The sequence below is a fragment of the Rhea americana genome, unplaced genomic scaffold (assembly GCF_003343005.1).
Source record: "Rhea americana isolate MKP2758 unplaced genomic scaffold, rheAme1 scaffold_86, whole genome shotgun sequence".
Classification (NCBI taxonomy): domain Eukaryota; kingdom Metazoa; phylum Chordata; class Aves; order Rheiformes; family Rheidae; genus Rhea; species Rhea americana.
The window spans coordinates 1,707,508-1,728,341 of NW_028187044.1; the positions used below are offsets into that span (position 1 = coordinate 1,707,508).

General features: G+C 38.4%; 2 protein-coding genes across 7 annotated transcripts in view; one reads left to right on the top strand and one right to left on the bottom strand.

Annotated features, from left to right (window-relative positions):
* The window catches only part of SNCG (synuclein gamma), a 32,750-nt gene extending 19,679 nt beyond the window's left edge, over window positions 1-13,071 (bottom strand). The window contains exons 1-4 of one of the 6 annotated variants that reach the window (XM_085323713.1): window positions 12,961-13,071; window positions 9,461-9,656; window positions 3,810-3,882; window positions 3,061-3,145 (exon numbers count right to left, since the gene is read on the bottom strand). The gene's annotated coding sequence lies outside the window, so the exon portion shown is untranslated. Of the gene's footprint in view, window positions 1-1,085; window positions 1,214-2,568; window positions 2,610-3,060; window positions 3,148-3,791; window positions 3,883-9,460; window positions 9,657-12,960 lie in introns of those variants that run through there. The other 5 variants (XM_085323712.1, XM_085323714.1, XM_085323720.1 and 2 more) reach the window with 5 other exon arrangements.
* The window catches only part of MMRN2 (multimerin 2), a 21,744-nt gene continuing 7,048 nt past the window's right edge, over window positions 6,139-20,834 (top strand). Inside the window, exons 1-4 of the mRNA XM_085323689.1 lie at window positions 6,139-6,503; window positions 17,460-17,582; window positions 18,997-19,103; window positions 20,694-20,762. Of these exons, the coding sequence (XP_085179815.1) occupies window positions 6,220-6,503; window positions 17,460-17,582; window positions 18,997-19,103; window positions 20,694-20,762 (583 nt within the window). The 5' untranslated portion in view covers window positions 6,139-6,219. The remainder of the gene's footprint in view (window positions 6,504-17,459; window positions 17,583-18,996; window positions 19,104-20,693; window positions 20,763-20,834) is intronic.

The window sequence follows — 20,834 nt, forward strand, 5'->3', positions numbered from 1 at the left end:
GTTCTAGACTGATGCAATAACTACTGAAAAAAGTTTTTTTCTATGATCTTTCAAAATTTCCTTTAGAGGTGGCTGATTGAGTGCTACCCAAAGCTGGTGCCCATTTCTGCTCCTACTCTACTCTTAAATTAGATATACATGTTTTATTGAATTGTGTAGCCAATTGTTTAACACAGATGCTCTTAGAGTCAGTGGTGAGACTCCCACTGCTTTCATTAGGAACAAGGCAGGTATCACATTTTTAATATGTTTGGTAAAAAGTGAATTTGCCATTGGGGATCCTACAAGGCCCATTTACTCTTTCATTAGGCTTTCAAGAAGCATTAAACCACAGTGTAGAGCTTCCCAGGGTTATGGCTGCTACAGGTATTTTCATGAGAACTGCCAGCCTTATAAGGCTGAATAAGTAGTATATTTTAACTTTGTTAAGCTATTGTTCTGTCAGTGTAATTTGTACAATTGAATTCTACGTAGTTTTCATTGTTACCAAAGTTAACAAACACATGAAATATCTAGGCACTCTGGAATATGAAACATGAATCATCATGAGATTCAATTAACCAGTGCTTAAATAGAATATTCCTTTCCTGCATTCTCCTCTCCTAATGACCTTCAGAAAAGGACTCACAGGAGGCATTTAAATTTTGTTGGATCACTCCTGAGAAAGCAAGCAGTTTGCATAGGCATTGTTCTATTTTCAGGAAAGCTCTGGACTCAGGACAACATTGCAGGTGATCTATATAGAGCAGCCATCAGTAAAGGCTCCTAAACATTTCCCACCCCATGGCAACCATACTACCCTATTTTCTATTCCAAGTAGAGAATTCAGTCCTGATTTCTTGCCAATCCTGCCTCAGRCAAATCTAACAACAGGAGTTAAAATAAGCAACCTTGGCTTTAAGCTTTTACTGAGCTATGAGCTCTGTGCCTGAAATACAATCTTCCATTTATATTAGCTCTCCAACAATAGAAAAGCTTTAGTTAAAATTTAGAATAAAACAGGTAGCTACACCTGCTAAAATCAAGCACAGGCTTCCCCCCTCCCACTCTTTCTTATACCAAAGGAAGCTGGAGAATCCACATACCAGCCTGAAGAGCCATTTTTATATCTGCTTGGTATGCAGAAGTCACCCCATCGAAACGGCAGCTATCTGAAACAAAGCAGCTTTTGTTCACCGTCTGTGTAAAACTGTTCCAGGCAAGCTTTAACAGCTCAGGTGGCTGCGGGAAAGCATGTATCTGGGAGCTGAGGAGGAGGGCAGGACACGATAAACGTGTTCTGGCTAAATGCGTGTTTGGCTCTGCAGCTCAGTAGCCTGCTCGCAAACTGTCATTCATTTACTGCTGCATCTGTCTGGTGGGGTTCGACCACTGCGAGTCTCTCCCTGCCCAACATGAGTGGTTTTGAGAGTCCCTGAAAGGTGCAGTTGCCCACATCTGGCCTGCCTACCCGTCTCTGCAGGCACCAATGGCCAGCATCTCACCTGGGAGTATGCCTGTGCTGTGGCAGGGCTGCCCGTCAGCAGCTCTGCAGCACCAGTCTAACTCGAGACTATTTTCTTCCCCAAAGTACAAACACTAAGGAAACACAGGAATGTAAAGGGGAGGAGGGGGGAGAAATCAAGATTCCCTGTCCTCTGCTGCTGCCTTCTCTGTGTCTACAGCAGACTAWAATAGAATTTTACTTTGTTTGTTGCTCTTTACTCTTGTTTTCCCAGTTGCAAGTTACTCTGCATGCAAAACCTCAATCTTGCCATTTAATAAGGAACTCGCGTTGCAGACTATCAGCTGACAAAGGTATCTCATTGGATTCAAGGAATGGGATTTGGTCACATTCTATTTAAGTATCAAAATGGTGTATGACACTGTTTGAAAGAAAGGTAAGGAAAGGAAAGACAGTCAGTTGCTTTTGTGGTTAATAAATATCCTTTGTTCAGGAAGTTTTTGTAAGCAGAATAATATTAATATATAGGATCAAACCTTGCTCCATATAAACAAAATCCTCTCTCTCTCTCTCTCTCTCCATTTATGGATGCTTCAGAGTGCAGAAAGGAGAACTGTCTGTCTCAGACCATTAATTTACATGCTCTAAAGAAAACAAGGAGTTCTGTCTGACATCCTCTTGGCAAACAATTTAAGACTTGAATCTCTGAGTGCATGTTTGCATAGCTAATGAGTAATTTCCTTTGTCAGAGAATAATAGTRTAAAGTCTGACAGATAAACAGCTTTTAAGCCACATATACAGAGAGGAGAGTGCTGCTAGCACAGCACTCAGCAGTCTTTAGTGACCAATCTCTACYGTTCAATATTGTTTACAGATTTTGAGCAAACTTAAAAAAAATAGTCAACAAGAAATCACCTTCCTCCTCTGAAGGACAAACTACTGAGAAGAATAACTTCTTAGCCATACTGTTTGCCTAGGAAAGAAATTTGCCAAAACTGTTCTTTCTGTGCTCTCCCCCTTACAAGCCTGGGCAGTGCGTGTGTATGTGAGTGCAGGAGCAAGATACAGAGAATTAGGTAGCATTTCCCAGATTTAAAAAACAATGACTGACAGGCACTTGTACCTTTGCTTAACAGGTATCAACAAAAAAGTGTCTGTTCCTCTTCACAGACAAAATCCTTTCAGTTGTTCAGTCTGCTTCAGGGATTCGAAGCTGGGATATATCAATCTAAAGCAACATATACTTATTAAAATAGCTTTTCACAGCTTTCTAGACATTTTTTTTCAAAACTTTTTAAAAAGATACTCAGATTCTGAATTTAAGACCATAATATAGATTTAAGACCATTATGGGTAGATAGTAAATCAGAGAAGATACAGAAGAAATGAAAAATAATCTACAAATTGAAAATTTAATTACCAAGGGCTCTTTCTCCAGAGAGAAACTAATTGGTATAGTCGGTTGCATYTGCTATCCAAATATGTACAAACTATTTATTGAACATATTGTTTGGCACTGTTCGGTCACCAACCTCCTATTGAATAGTAGGTGCAGGACTGTCATTCTAAACAAAGAGAAAGTGGCCAAGATGAGAAAATGGATTTTAGATCTTACCAGCTTGTCTAGAAGGGCCTGCCGCTTTTTGACAACTTGATTATGGAACTGCAAATGGCACGTTGGAGTCTCCGGGCAGGCAACACTGCAGGGAGTTTACAGATAGGTTTAACATAATTTTTGGTAATTAACAGACAAGGCAAGAGTAGTCATGAAAGTTATCTGCAAGACCACAGGGTGTATGGGCAGTCTGGTGTAATTTGAAATATGAACTGTTACAGAATGAAGAGTGTAAAAAGGTATTTTTCAGAAATACTTGGGAAAAAAGCATTTTCATGAATAAGGGCGCAGAAGGGAAAAAAAAAAAAATCACACACACAATTGACTGGGAACCAAGAATAGAGGAAAAGTATCTATCACCTGTCACATTCAACTGCCAAAATAGAGTTTGCTTATTTACTTTACACTAGTTGTTTTGAGAAGTGCCAGAAACTTCGGAAAAGTATCAGGGCAGCTATCTAATGTCCCTATTATCATGTCACTTACTGATGGGATATACTTTACTTATACTACACTTTCAAGTATGCTTCCAGAGTAACACCTGTTTCCAAATCATTTTGCAAACTATGCTTTGAACTGCATTTATTTCACCCATTTCTTCCATTCCAACAACACTAATATCCTGAATAGATCTGTAAGGCACCCCAAGCTTACAATAAAGCAGGTAATTGAACAGCAGATAGATATCTACGAGAGGTGGTGCACAGTTGTCTTTCTCATTCAATAATTACCTCCCGGAAGAGACTGACCTCAAAAGGCAATGAGTGAGTTATGGAAAATGATCACATACATCTGCTTTCACTGCTTTCCATGCTGAAGCACCTGCTCAAAAGAGGAAAGGTCGTTATGCACGATATTCCTAAATACAGACTCACATCCTCTGTAGATGTTAAGGAAGAAAACTTACAGCTCTATCTACCAGTAATTCGAATGTTATRAACAGACAGAACAACCTGAATGTATTATCGAGGATCCTAGATCAGGACAGTTGATAAGACAAAAATCTTGACAAGYGTTGTTCTGTAAGGAGGATACTTTGAGTAACACATACTTTCCATGTATTCACTGCAGCATCATGCGCTATACTCATCACAAGAAAGATGTCAGTCCCCAGCTTGCTCAATATTTTAGCATCTTCCATAACTGCTTCTAAAAAATCATGTTAAATTATTAACTTGCAAAGGCAGAGCAATTCATGCCTCTTGTTTGCTATGTTTGCAGGCAGTACAGTTTTAAAGATATATAGAACAAATTCTTAYACCTGGCAGAGACACAGCTGGATGCAGAGAAACATTGCCCCACTACTTGTGGGATAACACATCTGACCGGAATAAAGATTTAATGAATGAGGCAAGACTAAGTGGAAAGGCATATGCTGAAAGATGAGTCCAAAGGTTTGGAAGTAAGTCCCAAACGCAGTAAATTCATTATTTGTAGGACAGAACTGCTTTTTTGTAAGCCATGATCCTGTGGCAGTTTAGATTTTAAGTCTACTGTTCGTTTTGCTTCAGGTTTGTTTCAGTTCCTTCCCAATACTAGATCTCACTGAGTAAACAAATACAATGCTTAGGTCATATCCAGTTTCTTGTAAGAAAGGTAAATTTGTATGTGAAGCCTGGCACATAAAATATTCATATATCAACATTAACATGTATCATAGCTGGATGCACACATTATGAAATAAAAGCAGCAGGAAGGAACTGAGGTAAGTTGCTTGTTTCTTTTAGCCTTAAGTCCGAAATTTGTGATTTCATCTCCCAAGAGAAGCGCCTACAGTGAGGGCAGGTTTCATCCTTAGAACTACCAACATGTCTCTGCATCTTGCCCGAGGGGCTGCTGTTGCTGCCCTGTTGTTCAACAGCTCTTGCACAGTGGTGTCAGCCACAAGTCAGTAGGAGCATTTCTGTATTTTTTTCCGGGTTCTTCCACAAAGCATACGCAGCAATTAGGAGGAGTCCAGGTCTAACCAGTGACAAGGAAATGCAAATCCATGGACTTGAATGACAAGCCTTTCCAAAAGCCTACAGAGATTTTATCCTCTTTGGGACCATACCTCATCATTCAAAGTGAGACATTATCTAGCAGCCCTGCACCAGAACTCTCATCTTTTTGTCAGTTGAGCATCTTTCTCCCTAATTTTATCCTTGTAAGTGCCAGTGTGTGACATGCTGTAAGACGAGAACAGAAATACACCATTTACTTTAAGATAACAGTAAAACTGAAAGCAGCACCATCCAGTGACTCAAAACCAATAATAAAACTACATCCAACAACCATTTCTTTTTATTTGTAGGAAGAGACGACAGATGTAGCAACTATACAGCACCTTGTCATGTTTCCTTTTTTTTTTTAATTAATTAAAAATACAGACAGTATGAGACTCAAGATCCACAGGTGGCAACCCAGATGGGAATTTTCAAACAAGCTCAGTCATGCTGACCTCTCTGAAGGTCTATTTCTTGAAATTCTTAAACTTTGATGAGAACAGAATACGATCCACATACAATTATTTTGCCAAGTTCACATAAAACGCAGAAAATGGCTGTTTGTAAGCTCTCTTTTATTGTATATTTACTGTGAATATCTTAATGACCATAATTTGTTCTATATACTGCAGATATTCTATTGCTAAATTCAGTGTATTTCAAGCTCTAAATCATAGTAATAATATTTGCAGATACTAGAGTAAGCAAATCTGTGACATTTTCTGGCACTGTAATGAGGGTCTGTTACACCACTCAGTATTTTCTTTCCTTTCTTTTCTCTTCCTTTCCTTTAAAGCTAACATCCTTTTCCTGTGCCTGAGAGAGAAGGCAGTTGATAAAAGCTGAGTTCCTGTTCACAGATAAGTTTAGAAGGCAGCCAAACTCAGAAGTTCCTTGAATAAGTTATATTCATACCACTTTTTTTTTTTTTTTTCTGTCAGACTTTTGAGCCCCACACAGGAACCAGACTCACATTGTTCAATAGCCACGGACATTTCCACAGTAGCTGGGAGGGTCGAAAGCCTCTTCCGTTCTTTGTTATAATTTTTTTTCCCCTTCCTTTTCCCAGCTTTTCATTTAAAGAATATTACCAGGGGCATTCCAGAATTAATTCAAGCTGTGCTTCAGAGAAGAGAACAAGAGACAGGTGTAACTGGATAGGAGAAACCTTACAATGCTAGTAAAGTTTTTGCTTATCTACAATACAATAGGATTGGCAAAATTAGTCAAACACTCAAACCATCTTGGATACCATGATGGTTCATTGCACAGCTCAAAGCCACAAATGTATGAGACTTCTACGTACCCTCAGTGGACCCCTCTACAACAAGCAGAAGAAGGTTATTGGGAGGCAGAAGTGCTCAGAGAGGATACTCAAGACTATCCTTCCAGTTCAATCTCCTCACATCAAGAAGAGAAAGAAGATATTGAAGCTGAAAGCCCACAGTCCCAAAATAAGTAAGTACTAAATATGTGCACCTTACACATACTGACAGTGAAATCCTGTCTGATAAAAATAACCTGCTAATAAGGAACCCTTTTCCATAGAATTTCATTATTAAAATATATTAGCTTTAAGGAATAAACCTATATCCAAACAGGATAAAACTATCCAAACTATGAATTCAAACCAAGAAAGGTTTCACAGTGAAATGCTTCTCATGGTAATCTATAGCAGAAGAGTAGGTCTGAATAGAAGAGGCACATGTTTTGCTAGGAAGATTTCTAAACAGTATGATTTTTAGAAGTTTTACAGGGTATGTAAGTAGGTCTCTAAAAGTTTAAAATAGATGAAACCTGAGCAGTAGAGTGAATGAATCTTTTATAGAGCTGATGGGTACTGCAGAGCCCTATTTGAAGCAGCTGAAACACCAGCACTGGGAGTGCTGTTCACAGTCCAATGCTTTCAGATGCACTGGTATTTTTCTCTTTGAATGCTTTTGAGCAAAGGAAAAGAGGGAGATAGAAAAGATTATAAAACCTTACTCACATCATGCTTCCCTTCCATGCAAAATTATTATTTTATTTCTAAATCTCATCTATGTGTAAAGTTAAGTTCTCTTTGCCTGTAGCAGGATGTGTATGCTAAAACCCCGTTTTCTCTCATGCTACATACTTCCTCTCCCAAATCTGTATCTCGCACCATTAAACTTAGGGCATTTTCTAAAGTTTCTAAGTGTTACTTCTAGTTTTCAGATGGAGAGTGTTCAATAATGACATGCACTATTAATTCAACAACTCTTAGATAATGCACCACAGGCACCTCCAGAGCAAGGGAAATAAAGCAGAATTCCTATTTTGGAGTTGCATGTTGTATTGCAAGGTGACAATCATTTGATTAYTGATGAAAATGGTGAGAACCTTCTGAAACCTCCTAAATACTGCAAGAAGGTGTAAAAAGGTGCATGTATAGATCAACAAGATACTGTAATACACTCTCATAATAGATTTCTTCCTTTGCTGTATAACTGTTCAGCACCAGCTATTACTCATTCCAGTTTCCTCCCAAGAAGAGAAATACTTCTTTTATAGAGATTCTTTCATAATGAATCAAATCATCATGTCCTTCCCAACTGTCAAGCAATGTTGATGACTACATTCAAAATCTAGCCTGTCTGTGGCTTTAAGGTATTTGCCATTTTGCTAGAGCAATCATATTTGTAGTACAAAAGGCTAGGAAGGCAGTATGACCTATTAAAGAAATTTGAGACTTTGAGAAGGACTAAGTACAAAACTGAGGGGAGAGAGTGAGAACAACTCTCTCCACTTGCAATCACACTCTGAATCCTAGAAGTCATGGCAAATGGTCCAAGCAAGGTACATTCAGAATCCCCAAATCCTTGAGTCTGCATCAGGTGTTCATGGTCTCCAGTACCTAGTTATGCATACACAAGAAGTTGTCATGAATCTGGTATTTCCTCCCTACATATCTGGTATATGCCCTGGCTGTGCTGTATCTGCCACTGAAGAGCAAATAAGAAAGTACAGTCTCTTCAACACCGTTCTAGGAAACATTAAAAAACCACTTTCATAACTGTGTCCATGAGATCTATTTTTTCTAACAAGATCTCATAGATCTATTTCAGCTACTTGTTTTTTTTTCCCCCATGTATCAGAAATAGTGGTTGTTAGAACATATTCTTACAATTTGTTTTAAAATGAATTTTAAAGCATTATTTTCTCACTATGGTGATTTGAATAATTGGAGACCATAATGACAATTATTTCCAAGGTAATTAGTCAGACCATCCTCTAACTTCTCTTTCAATATGTAGGGCGAAATGACTCATTACATCCCAGTTAGATGCTCAGATATATGTTATGTTATTAATGCATTACCCTCAGAATAACCAAGTTATTCTAACAAAGAGAGTTTCAAATAAGAAAATGTTAGAAGTCACTGGCCTTCAGGTGACTTTTTAATAAGAAACATGTGGGTAATTATCCTAATTTTAGTTATTATTTAGAGGAAGAACTATGTAACAGTTTAATATCTCAGCTGCTGCTTGTATACCAGTAGCTTCTTAGTGCACCAGAGAAGGTCTGGATATCTTGGACAAGTGTTTATAAGTGGGTCCATATGTGCCTGATCTTTGAGCAGAATTAAAAAGGGAAAATGAAAGCACAAGTATTTAAACAGATCCGTACTGTACAATTACTGAACTATATTAGCATCTGTTTTAGTGACAGAGGGTGAAGAGTAAAAACAGTAAAAACAGGTTCTGGATTTCATAACTATCCAGTGCAAATAAAAGACCGCATTTATGGCCATATGCCCATAAATAGGTCATAGATACATTTGCAGTGCTAACTTCTCATGTAAAACAGATACCTAGCCTAGAGCTTCACAGAAACAATCTGTTTTTACAGTGTGTGTAGATACAGGCAGATACAAGGAGAGTCTTGAGAAGCAGCCTGGGACTTGACCTGGAAATTCTGAAAGTGACCCAGTAAATATCAAATAAGACCTTTCAAGTTAGCTTTAACTCATCATCACCATCTACTGTTAGACTTACTCACCAGATTTAGCAAACTCACTGATGTTTGAACACTGAATATTGAAATGGGTAATACACCATTATTGTAATTCTGGCAACTGCTTTGTGGATGACACTTGACACCTTGCTAAAACTTGTCTTAAACTAACCAGACACCTTGGAGAAGACTTTTTTTCCTCGTTAGGGCCACTTCCATCAAACAGCTGATTATGACCACACCTAGAATCTCAGTGGCACACACAGCTGTTTGCCTTCCCTTCGGCTCTACAATTTAGACATGGGCAGATGGAATAGAAAGCATAGGTCTTTCTCACTGCTGCTGTATGACAGCCAAGAACACGGTGAACCAGCAAAAGGCAGATTCCTTGGCCCTGGGAAGAATGTGTCATCTTCTCTATACCCTTGCCAAGAACTTACCTTTGTTTATCAGAAATCCATGGAAAGACCTCCAGTGCAACTGCACTCCAAAAAGCTTGTTTTCATTTTTTTCAAACAGATTATTTCCCGAAGCAAACGATGTGCTGAAGCACTATCACACAAGGCTCCTACATTTTCTCAGCATTGAGCAGAACTGTAGTCAGGAGTCCTGCTGGCTTTCATTTAATCCATGTGCCTGCAACCCCAAGAACAGTCAGGCAGACAACTTGAATTTTATGCTGTTAGTGCTTACATTTCATTTAAAACAATAAATGAAGCATCTAAAAGGTGCAATTCTGCAACATGCTGGTTCTGACAGCAAAATCCCAAACTATTTGTTGGCCTGATCTAACTGTTCCTCAAGTAGCATTGTAAGAGAGCTCACTTAAATGATCCAGGTTAAAAATAAACTTAGAAAAAAAAGCAGAGGTTATTTTTAACTCTGCCCCCTCAGCAATCACACCAGCAGAGTAAGTCCCCTAATGGATGGCTCACATAATTAAGGCAGAAATGGACTGTGTTGAGGAGTGGCAACGAGCAAAGGAAACTAAAGCTAGTTTCCTCATCAATGACAAAGTATCACAGAACTTTSTGTGCCTTTCCAAAAGTGTAATTGTTGCTAAGTAGCTGCTGTTCTGGGTTTACTGCATATCCAGCTGGGTCAGGCAGGTGGTTTAGTTCTCTTTCTCTTTAATCTGAAAATATGTGCTCAGTCTCCATCTATTGCAATTTCCCTTACAATTAAAATGTATTTACAAAAATGAAAAAAAAAAATCACTGAATGATAAATAGTAAAGGCAGAAATCTTAATAAATTAATTGCATTAATATATTTCAAGGTTTGGATACACAATTCAATGAAATCACCTGCTGATTACAGGAAGGCTTCCTAACATCACCCAGATGCATAATCTCACTGAAACAAGTACTTCTTCCTTTTAATTCTCCCCTGAGACAGTCACAAAGAAGAAAGAAGTAGGCTTCTGTGACTATTCTGGGTGTCAAAATACGGAACTTCTATCCTCCAAAGTGTAGAGAAGCAGATAAAATCAAACCCTACTCTTATCCAAGTGAAAGTCAGAACAATATTTAATCTTAAAAATCTTTTTTTTTTTTTTCAGGAAAATATCAATTGATTTAATTAAAACTAGTTTCATTCTGACTCATCCATCCATTTCACCAAAGTTAGACAGGGACTTTCTTAGGAAACTTACAGATACTGAAGTTTCCCAACAAAAATGGACAGAACATACGCTTAAAATAAAACAGGTTTGGATGAAATGCAGTTAAAGGTGATCATTGGCCCTCAGCATCCTGAAAATAGTGGAACTGAGTGCTCAACAATAGCTTTTGTCACACCAAGTTTATTAACAGATAGAATTTCCTAGAGTGCTATACGACTTAGCCTGCAAGAACCTAAAGATGAAGTCCAAGTATAAGCTGCCCTCTCAGTGTGTTGTAGGACTTGCGCTGTGACAAGGATAATAGAGATGAGGTAATGGCTGTAGGCACTTTGTGCAGAAAAAAAAAAAAAAATACTCTTGCAATTATCTCTCTGAAGCAGCTTGTACAAAAATTGGATTTGTCTCAAAAATAGCCCTCAGCCAAGTGTGCCTTTCTTGAACTTCTGCTTACAGTGAGGCTCCAACTTTAGGGCTGGATTTACTCAGAAAGCTACCTTTGCACTAAATTTTTAGGACATTCTGCAGGACAAATCACAACTGATAATATAATACCTGGCATGGCTGTTTGAATAGAAGTGTCAATTACTCAACCACTGTTAACTCTGGGCTCTGGAAGGCTTCCAGCAGTGCATGGAAATCAAGTGTTTCAAACTATCCTTGTCACTCTCTTCAGCCCAGCTTGTTAAGGTAAGCCACAAATGAATCAGTCTACCTTAAATCCCAGCCATCCCAGCCAAAACCCATGGTGATTCATGCATTGAGTCACAACAAGATCTGAGATCSCTGCCTGAGAGGGAGCACTGTCTATCATAAGGGAGAGTTAGAGAAATAAAGACTTGATAGTTTCTGCTWTCTGATTGTAATCCACTGCTGCCGGCTGCTTAGGGAGAGCAGGAGAATTTGCTGATGCACTGACAGATCACAAGCAAGCTTACCTGCTAGTTAAAACTCAGAGGCAACCCTGTATCCTCTGAAAGCCAGCATCTTTTCCTAGAGATTAAAACTTTCTGCATTTGGTAATGAATAAAAAAGTCATGTCTTAAAATTGATGTGTGCAATTCTAGTTTCAATCAATTTAAATGTGACATTTTACATCTATTTTATTGAGAATGCTTTTTCAAACCAGTGAGAATTTTGCACTGAGAAAAATCAGAACATAGATCATTTTATTTCTAGAGCTCAGGCCTGATTCTTTTTTCACTTTGACTGGTGTAAATCAGAAGTCATTCTTCACAAGTTAGTGGAAAAATCACTTGTTTAAATTTGAAGAACACAGTCCTCTGTTTTTGCCTAGTAAAATATTTAGGCAGTAATAATTGCATGTTTGGTGCCTTTTGCACTGCATGGAAAAGGAAAGAGAGTTAGGGGCCAAAAAAGCTTTGCACCCTGTTAGTGACAGACACAGAGGTGGCTGGACAGGAGTTTTTGAAGTAATTGTACAAACTGGCTTCATTGATACTAGAAACACAAGGAAATTGATGTGAAGGACAATTCAGTTGTACTAGTGCAAACAAGGGGATTGTAAAACTTACAGAAAAGCAACATATAGCACAGTTGTAAAGCTTTTTTTCAGGTAAAAATTCTACTACCTTAGGAAGCATCCAAAATGATGTATTGCMGTGTCAATCATGAGAATACGCAACTGAAAAATAATGAGTGTGGGAGCTGTGTGGAATTATTCACTGTACCACTGCTGCTGTCAGTGTAGCACACACTGTAAAAAAAAGAAACTTCTCCTTACTCATTTTATAGAGTGATAATTACTGCAGACCAGCCATGTGCTTTATCTCATGGACAGAAAGTTCTGTAGTTTTATTTTGTTTTCTGTAAGGTGGCTTGGCCAAACTCTAGGATCAAATAGAAGTGCTATGTTCCAGTAAAAGTAGAGGTAATATCTGATATAAGACAAAAACCTTGTGAAATCAGTTTTTAATTTTTAGACTTTAAAAGGTTCTAATAAAAGATGCTTGAGCTTACTTAAATCTGCTGATTCTTAGTTAAATATAGATTGCCTTGTCWTCATAAGTTATTTTACCTTAGATAAAACAATACACTTTTCTGAAAATAGGGGAAAAAATGGACAGATGCATGTTAAGACTATTTAACAAGGAGATTAGAAGGAAGTCTAGAAAAAAACACCCAGTCTAATAATGAAAGTTACTCAGATAATTTTTTCCTGATCAATAAACATCACAGATTAATTCACTTGGACTGTGAAACAGGAAAAGCAACTGAAGTATTTAAACATCTGTAGCCTTAGATTYGCTAGGAAACACTTAAGTGTCGCTCTAACTTGCGGTATTGTTATAAACTTTACCAACCAGTAAGCTGTAAAGGAGGCTCTTATGCTCTCTTCACAAAAGCAGCTTCATTCTACTCATATCTCCTTGGCAGCAGAAGCTTGAACCAAAAGGAAACTGCATTTTTGGAATTGGAAACCAAAAATAAAAGCAGAGGGTGTTAAAGTTGGTTATATATTCAGTAAATGAAGCTACATAATTACACAGAGGAAAAAAATGCAGAGCAGAACACAAAGCTTTTGTATCCCAGAAACAAGATGAATAAAGAAAGTCCTATTTGTGAAAGCAGTTCTTTGAAACTTCACAGCCTGATTCAGAGCCCACTGGTGTTAGCAGAAGAATTTCTGCTCGTCTCAGTGAACTTTAGATCAGGTCTCAGTAGGTCTTTAAATTGCTCTGCTTAACATTAAAGAATGGCATACAATCATGCAATATTTTTAGCAAGAGATAGCAAAGTTTCCTTAAAGGAAGCATTTGATAAGATGTGCAAAAATTACTGCAATAAAAGTTTCACCTTTGTGCACAACTATCTGTACTGTATCTCATTACAGATGTGGAAAATAGGCCTTATTCATTTACTTGATGAAAGAATAACATTTAGTAAACCTCACAGAACATAAAGACATCAGAAGTTTTTGAGATTAAAACCAAATCATAGCATTATGTAGGCCTTCAACTCCACCAACAAGCTTTTAAGATCAAGTGAGAGAGAATCAGTGAGCAGATGCTATAGAAAAACGGACATAAAAATATGTTCACCATTAAAGAATTTTTAGTAAGAGTCTATTAAATGGCCTTTCTTTCACACCGTTCATGCTGCACAAGGCTAATTGTCCAAATCTAGTGCTAGGTTGGGATCAATCACTGATTCAATTCCTGTTGCAAAATAAGCCCTTAGGAAGCTAGAAGTAAGCCCAATAAATACCTTGAGCATGTCAGCAGCATTGTGAAAAGAAATTCTGGTACTTTCTATTAAACTTGTGTGCATATTTATACATGCAATACAGCAAAAGTACTCTCAGTCACACAATTCCACATTCTTGCTCATGTACATGCTTGCACGTGTAAACATCTGGTTTAGATCTGTAGGACTTACATGACTCAAAGGACTTGTTTAGGAACTGTGTATGGTGGGAAAAACAAATCAGCACAGATGGTGATTCATGGGGTGTGGACTGTTTTCATTAAGAAAGAACAAGACACTAGAGCAAAAGATTCCYATTTTAAAAAAAGGTTTTCACACTGAATGCAGACTCCTGCCAGGATCTGGCAGGCATCCCAGCAGGCAGACCCCAGATATGGCACTGAGCTACAACACTAGCTACCTCCAACAGCAGAGCCAGGACATGTTACTTGCCCAGAAAAATGCAAGGTGTATTTGAGCTGGAAAAGTCACTCCCAGCTATGGCTCACAAGGCACAGGACAGAGGACAGTCTAGGTACAAGTAAAAATCAGGTTTCTCTTTTTGAGATGCTAATCTGCCTGTGACCACTGAGAAGCAACACAGCCTTTTAAAAAGACACACACACAACTCTCAAGAGCCAGATGTCAGCTAGAACATGTGTGTTGGCTTGTTGACTTACGTGAACTGCCTGGTGACACCCCAGAAGAGCATCCGACTCTCCAAGAATAATGATTTAATAAGAACTTGGGGTGCAGGTCCTCTGCTGCAGTACCATAGAAAGCAAAAGTATCTATGGACGAAATTCCCATGGGTAATAGACACAATCACTTGCAAAAGCCTTAAAACTACAGTTCATTAAAGCAGTTTTGGYCTGAAATCACAACAGAAGCTGCAGTAGCTTCTGATGTCATGTTCAGCTTTCACAGTGCTGCACGCTTTGTCCGATTCCTGGGCTTGTTTCTCTGAAATAAACACTTTTGCTTGGTATAAGTTTAACAGAAATATCTATCCTATTTTCCTTTAAGAAACTAGGGAACAGAAAAGGCTCTGTCTATCTCAGCAAACCCAGTGAGCGTTCYCAACTAGTCCAAGCTATCTGCCCTTTCCTCTTGATATTTCCAGCTTCCTTACAGCTTCCTCCCCTTCTACTAGTTGCCTAGCAGTGTTTTGGCTGATGTGACCTCAGCTTCTGCTTTTGTGCTCGACTCAGTTCCCCATTGTTTATGCAACTCAGTTAGAGAGGCAAACTTCTTCCATATATGCTGATTATTGGAGATTTGGTTCCTGCATTCACATTTAAAAATACACTGCCTAAAGTTCAGCTGTTCCTTATCAAACACAACCCTCTCCTCCCACACAATGCTTCATTTTAACACAAGCCCTGACAAAATCATGGAGTACAAGAACCTCCTGATCTTTCCAAATCTTACCCCAGGTGACACATTCAGTATTGTATAAGGTCCAAGCCTACTTTTGCTTTGAGATAGATTTACTCTTGTGCATTTGAAACTTCCAGTGACAAGCTCTGGATCCTGAATTGCCAGCAGCAGTACAAGGAAGAGCAGAAGTTTTTTTTGAAAAAAAAAAAAAAAAAAAAAAAGCCTTAATGAGCAGTTCTTGCTATCACTAACATACCTGCCATGCAAACATCTAGCAGCAGGATAGCTCAATTTGAGATTCAAGGGGTCTTTGACCAAGACAGCTAATTATTTCACAACAATTAGAAAGCTGCTGCTTCTGTAGGTGCTTCATAAGGAAGGAGTGATGAAACCCTCAAATACTTCTSCAACTGATTTCATGCCAATCTTTCTTCCTAGAAGAGAAGACTGATTTAAATTGTGGAATTCAGTTGTTTCAGTTCAGAGAAGTATCAACAAGCATCATGGCATGTTTGGAGGAGCTGCTCAGAGGGAAAGGGATGGGTTTCCCAGGGCATTAGGGAAGGTGGAGCTCTTTCGCATCCTGCCCAACTTCCTATCAGCACAAGCTTTGGAGCCTGTATCAGAGATGCTGAACTTCCAGGACCAGCATGGCATAGTAAACCTCTTATCCCTAAAAAAAATGCATCTTGATTTGAAAAGGAGAGCTAGATCCAATCCCTGCTTCCATTCCCCAGGCCAGTCATCTCTCAGGGTAACTCTGTTGGCAACTTTTCCAGCTTGGCAGCCTGTGTGCCTAATGCACATTCTGGACTTGTCTCTGGAAAATTAAGGTGAATTAGCTGAACCAGTGAGGGTGGTGCATGTTTGCTAATTTCCTTCTCCCCAGTGTTCAACCCTATCTCTTCCCCAGKGGAGAAGGTTAGTTTGTGTTAACGCTAGTGTACTGTTAGCTGACACACTGCAACTTCCTAATAGCCCTGTGCACACAGAGTTTCAAAAATCTGTACTATATGTACTCTCCTACAGTGGGTGGGCAATAGGAAATTAAAATTATGTGGGGAAAAGACGACCCCAGATTTTAAGAACAATAGTCTATAAAATGCAATTGCTGGGTCAGCGGCTCTTTGTCTGCAGATTTTTGCAGCCAGAATTAGACAGGGAGACAGCAGGGACAAGTTGTCTCCTATGACTTCTTTGTCCAGACTGACACATCTTTTTCTACTCACTGCTAATCACAGAGAACACTTGGATCCCTCAGTGCTTGACAGGTCAACTTGCATAAAACCATTAATTGAAATAGCACATTGAAGTTGACTACAGTTTATCAACAATAATTGAAATTACTAATTAATCAAATGTTATTCATTGTTTTGTTTTAAGTTTTCCATTATACGTACTCATCTCATCTTCTGACCTTGGATGTTAATAAGCAATTTGAACCAATAGTACACTTCCATGTTTTGACTCTAAATATGTGAAATAAATGAAAATAAAGAGGGTCAGCTATACACCATGATTAATAGATATCTATATAATACTGACTGAGAAAATCATCTTGAGGTAATCATCAGTCTAGTAAAACTCGCTTGTTCTTGCTATGAGTATGACATTAAAACCCAAGAACCACTGCCCTTCAATGCATTCATATGAGTAATTTTTCAAATATTTTCCTGGGGGGGGGGGGAAGAGGGGGAAGAAGAGAGATTTTTTCCAAAGCTATTTCAATTAATCAAAAATTTCAACATTTACTGTATTATCTTGAAGTAGTAACACTTAGGAAGACACTGATTACTAAAAGAGTTTATGTAGGATTTTAAATTTTCAAAAGCAGCCTGCCCCAATCTGATGAATCAGTCATTAAGCACTTAAAACAGCAACATGTTGACCCAAGCAATTTGGCATTTAAAGTGACACTAACCTATAGGTTATCAAGGGTTGGAAACTTCTGCTAAATGAAAGGGTCGGAAATGGAACTAATGTATCAAAGTTCTGACAATCAACTCTTGTAACAATTCCTGAAAAACATTCCAGATGAAAACAATGAACTGGGAGTGGATGGAGAAGCTAGCAAGCACTTTCCACTTCCCTCATTATTCTGCTGAAGGGAAGAAAGAAAAAGAAAGAAAGAAGAAAGCTCAATCCTGATTAATTGTAATCCTTTGCACTGTTAAAACTAGAGACTTTAAAAGTCCTATTTCAAATTCCTTTCCCATGCCTTTCTTCCATTAGGAATTGGTGTTCCTTCATGCAGTCTCGACTGGTAACATACATAGAAGCCTGTATGAAGGAAAAGTACATTGTCAACTCTCAACAGCCCTGTCCAAATGGAACGCCAGACTGCCAGAAGATCATGTAAGTAGGCTAAATAAAATCAACGGAGGCAACAGAATCTTCTAAGCATCTAAATGAGATTTTTTAGAGGTATTTAATGACACATTTTAAAAAGAATTAAAGCACCACATTCATTTTAATTGTGAAGTGAAGTAGGGTCTCATTTACGTACATAAGATTTAGGCCTAAGCAACCTGGGAAAACAACTAAAAGGCAGTTAAGTGATTTTGAAAAAACTGCCCACATTTACCTCGTCCAACAGAGATCATACCATACAGAATTTTCAGCTTTTCTCATAATAAGCATTCCCAAGTAGATGCTTACAGCCATCTTCAAAGAATAACCAGACAGGGGGTTGTATGAGGATAGTTCAATCACTTCAATACTCTACATAGGTAAACAACCCTTATGAGTATGGTATGGGAAGCTGTAATATAACTGTCACTTTGTAAGGAAATTACTGAGGAGAAGATTATATTGATCTCAATGTGTGATGAAAGGAATGGATGAGTCCACAAATCAYCCTTTAGGTCCTAAAAAGATGCGTAACATTATAGAAAGCCTGTCTGAAGACATCAGGGGGACAATTCACAGGGCAGGAGTTAGATGTACCACTGCCCGAGCACGTACTGTTCTTTTGGAAGGATGGCTGCCCGAAGAGCTCTGATGAGAGCCCATGAGGTACCAGGCCTATTAAACATTTCAGTTGTGAGACACTGACTCAGAAAGTACTAACAAAAATAACATTTAATAACCACACACATATTTTTAAATTATATAGTTAACTGATTGTTAAAATGGTTTTACTATTTGTTAACACAATTCTCTCTGAACTGAATTTTTTTGATTATTTCTAGTAGGGGTTTTTAACCAATTTTTATCTTTCTTGCTATCAGCACCATTTTAGAATGCTTACTTAAAAATGCAACTTCATAGCTCACGAGAATATTACYAAAATAAAAGCTCAGTCCAAATTGTATTGCAAAGGTCTACTACAATAAATATTACAGTTGCTTCTGAGAGCCACATAAGCTTGCCAGCTATGACATACCCATTTAAGACTCCAGTCAGATCTCCCATCATGCCAACATGTTTGGAAAAAATATCTACTGGAGAAACAGCCAGAGTGTGAGGAAGATCACTGGAGCCCTGCTTGCTAAATATTTATGTGGCACCTGGATATATGAATTTGCACATACCTCCTGTTATAAAAAGTAATCCTTATGCAGGGGAGAAAACTGTTACCAGCTACGGACTGCTTAAATGCTTTACTGAGCAGTAGCAATATGATTATAAAAGACTACTTGACTGCATTCTGCACTAGTCATCTAGGACACACTGGAAATCAGACTGCCAGTCAAAGTCAGTGAATTTACCCTGACTGACATCAGCTGACAATAACTTGGACTCTAATGCCCAGATCCTTATTCCCCAGGTATAGGACAGCCTTGAAGCCAGTCTATCAAGTGAAACAGAAGGTTTTGAAGTCTTTACAGTGGAAGTGCTGCCCTGGATTTATTGGCAAGGACTGTGAACAGCATGGTAAGGAAAGCTAGATAGCACGAATGAGAATGAAGACTAAATCAGTCTTAATCTAGACTAAGAATTAAAACTAAGCCTGTCCTAGCTGCAAGGTCAGTAATGGAGCAATCCTCTCTCTGATTCTGAAGAAACCAGGTGCAAGGGATCAAAGCTGGAAAAGAACTGATCAGTGAATTTGGATTTAGATTTCACAGATTTAAAGTCTATCTTGTATTCCTTTGCCTAAAGAAATAACACTTTGCTTACTTGGTTCTCCTGCTTGAGAATCAAGAAAAGGACTGCGTCTTATTTTCACTGGTCTGTTATACCCAAATCACTGATACCTTGAAATAAGGAGTAGCTGTAATCAGTGGCGACCAGTAGCTATTATTACTAGCTACTTTTTAGTAGCAATGTGGAAATTTTATACACGCAGAAAGGTATTCATTGCCAGTGGACCAGTCAAATGTAGAAATCCATCCTGGAATGCCTAGGTCCRAATAGAAACTGTTGTCATCAGAAAGCAACATTAATATGGGAAGCTGCCCGTAACATCAGTTTACAGAATAAAGTTATTTGTTAGGGACATCACAGTATCTCATTTCATACAAGGTAGGCAGCGTTCACACTGCTGAACCTGCGTTGCTACCTCCTCTCCACTGGCTCCAGCCAGCACACTCAGAGACCCAGTCCTACAGGAGGGAGCGGCCGTATGACGCAAGGATCTATCCACAGCTGTTACTTCCAAAGAAGCTCTAGCAGTAGACTTTACACACAGGGAATTACTACAGCACTTTCCACTGTTGAATAATGATGTGTACAGTTGCTACGTAAAAGAGAAGCAGGATAGCATTTTAAAAACCGGAATGCTAAATGACATTGGTAGAATTCAGCAAATAACGCTCTGTTCAAAATCAGAAGGAGATAGTAAATGGCTAAAAGATAATTCCCTACAGTAATTTAAAGCAGCTATAGAAAAGAGATTTGTGTGAAAACTTTCATGCAATTTTTGTCTAACTCACTTACCCAAACAGACTCCCCAGATAAAATGGGAGATTGTTTTGTTTTGTTTTTTTAAATCTCTGGGTTTAGCTTTCCTTCACAGATTTAACTATGAGGCCAACCTTCACTTAAAAGGATATCATCAAATTTAGTGCTTCTAGTTTAGTCTGTTTCCCAAAAAAGCTGCCTCATCTTTAATGCTTCATTTATATGGTATCGTGACAACAGGTATCACCCACTGTCTGAATGTTTAGTTAATGACAGAACAAGAAAGAGAAATTTGAAGATGTTTGGATAGGGACCCTACAAAAAAAGCAGCCATTTGTTATAGAATCATTTCTTACAGCTCAATAAATCAGCATGAATTAAAAAGTCTGCAGCATAACATCATCATCTATGCAATGTTGTAAGCCAGTGTAGTATTATAAGCAAAGAAAGTCCTCCTGACAAGATGTTCTTTGCCCTAAGGAATGTGCAATGCAAAAATGTCTCCTTATCAGTTATATCTATGAAAATGCTTCAGGAACACATTTTAGACGCAGAAGCTATTAGAATTGAGCAGACAAGGCAGTGTAATTTCACGTGTTATGTATCACATCTCAATTGCAGATCCCAATTTTATTCCGGTGCCAGCAAATGTGACTGAAGGACTGCAAGAGGAGGAGTTCTCAAACCACAGTATGTTCTTGAATTTACTTTGCTTGCAGTTCTTTTACCTCTCAGCCACTGATCCACTGATCAAAAAAAAAA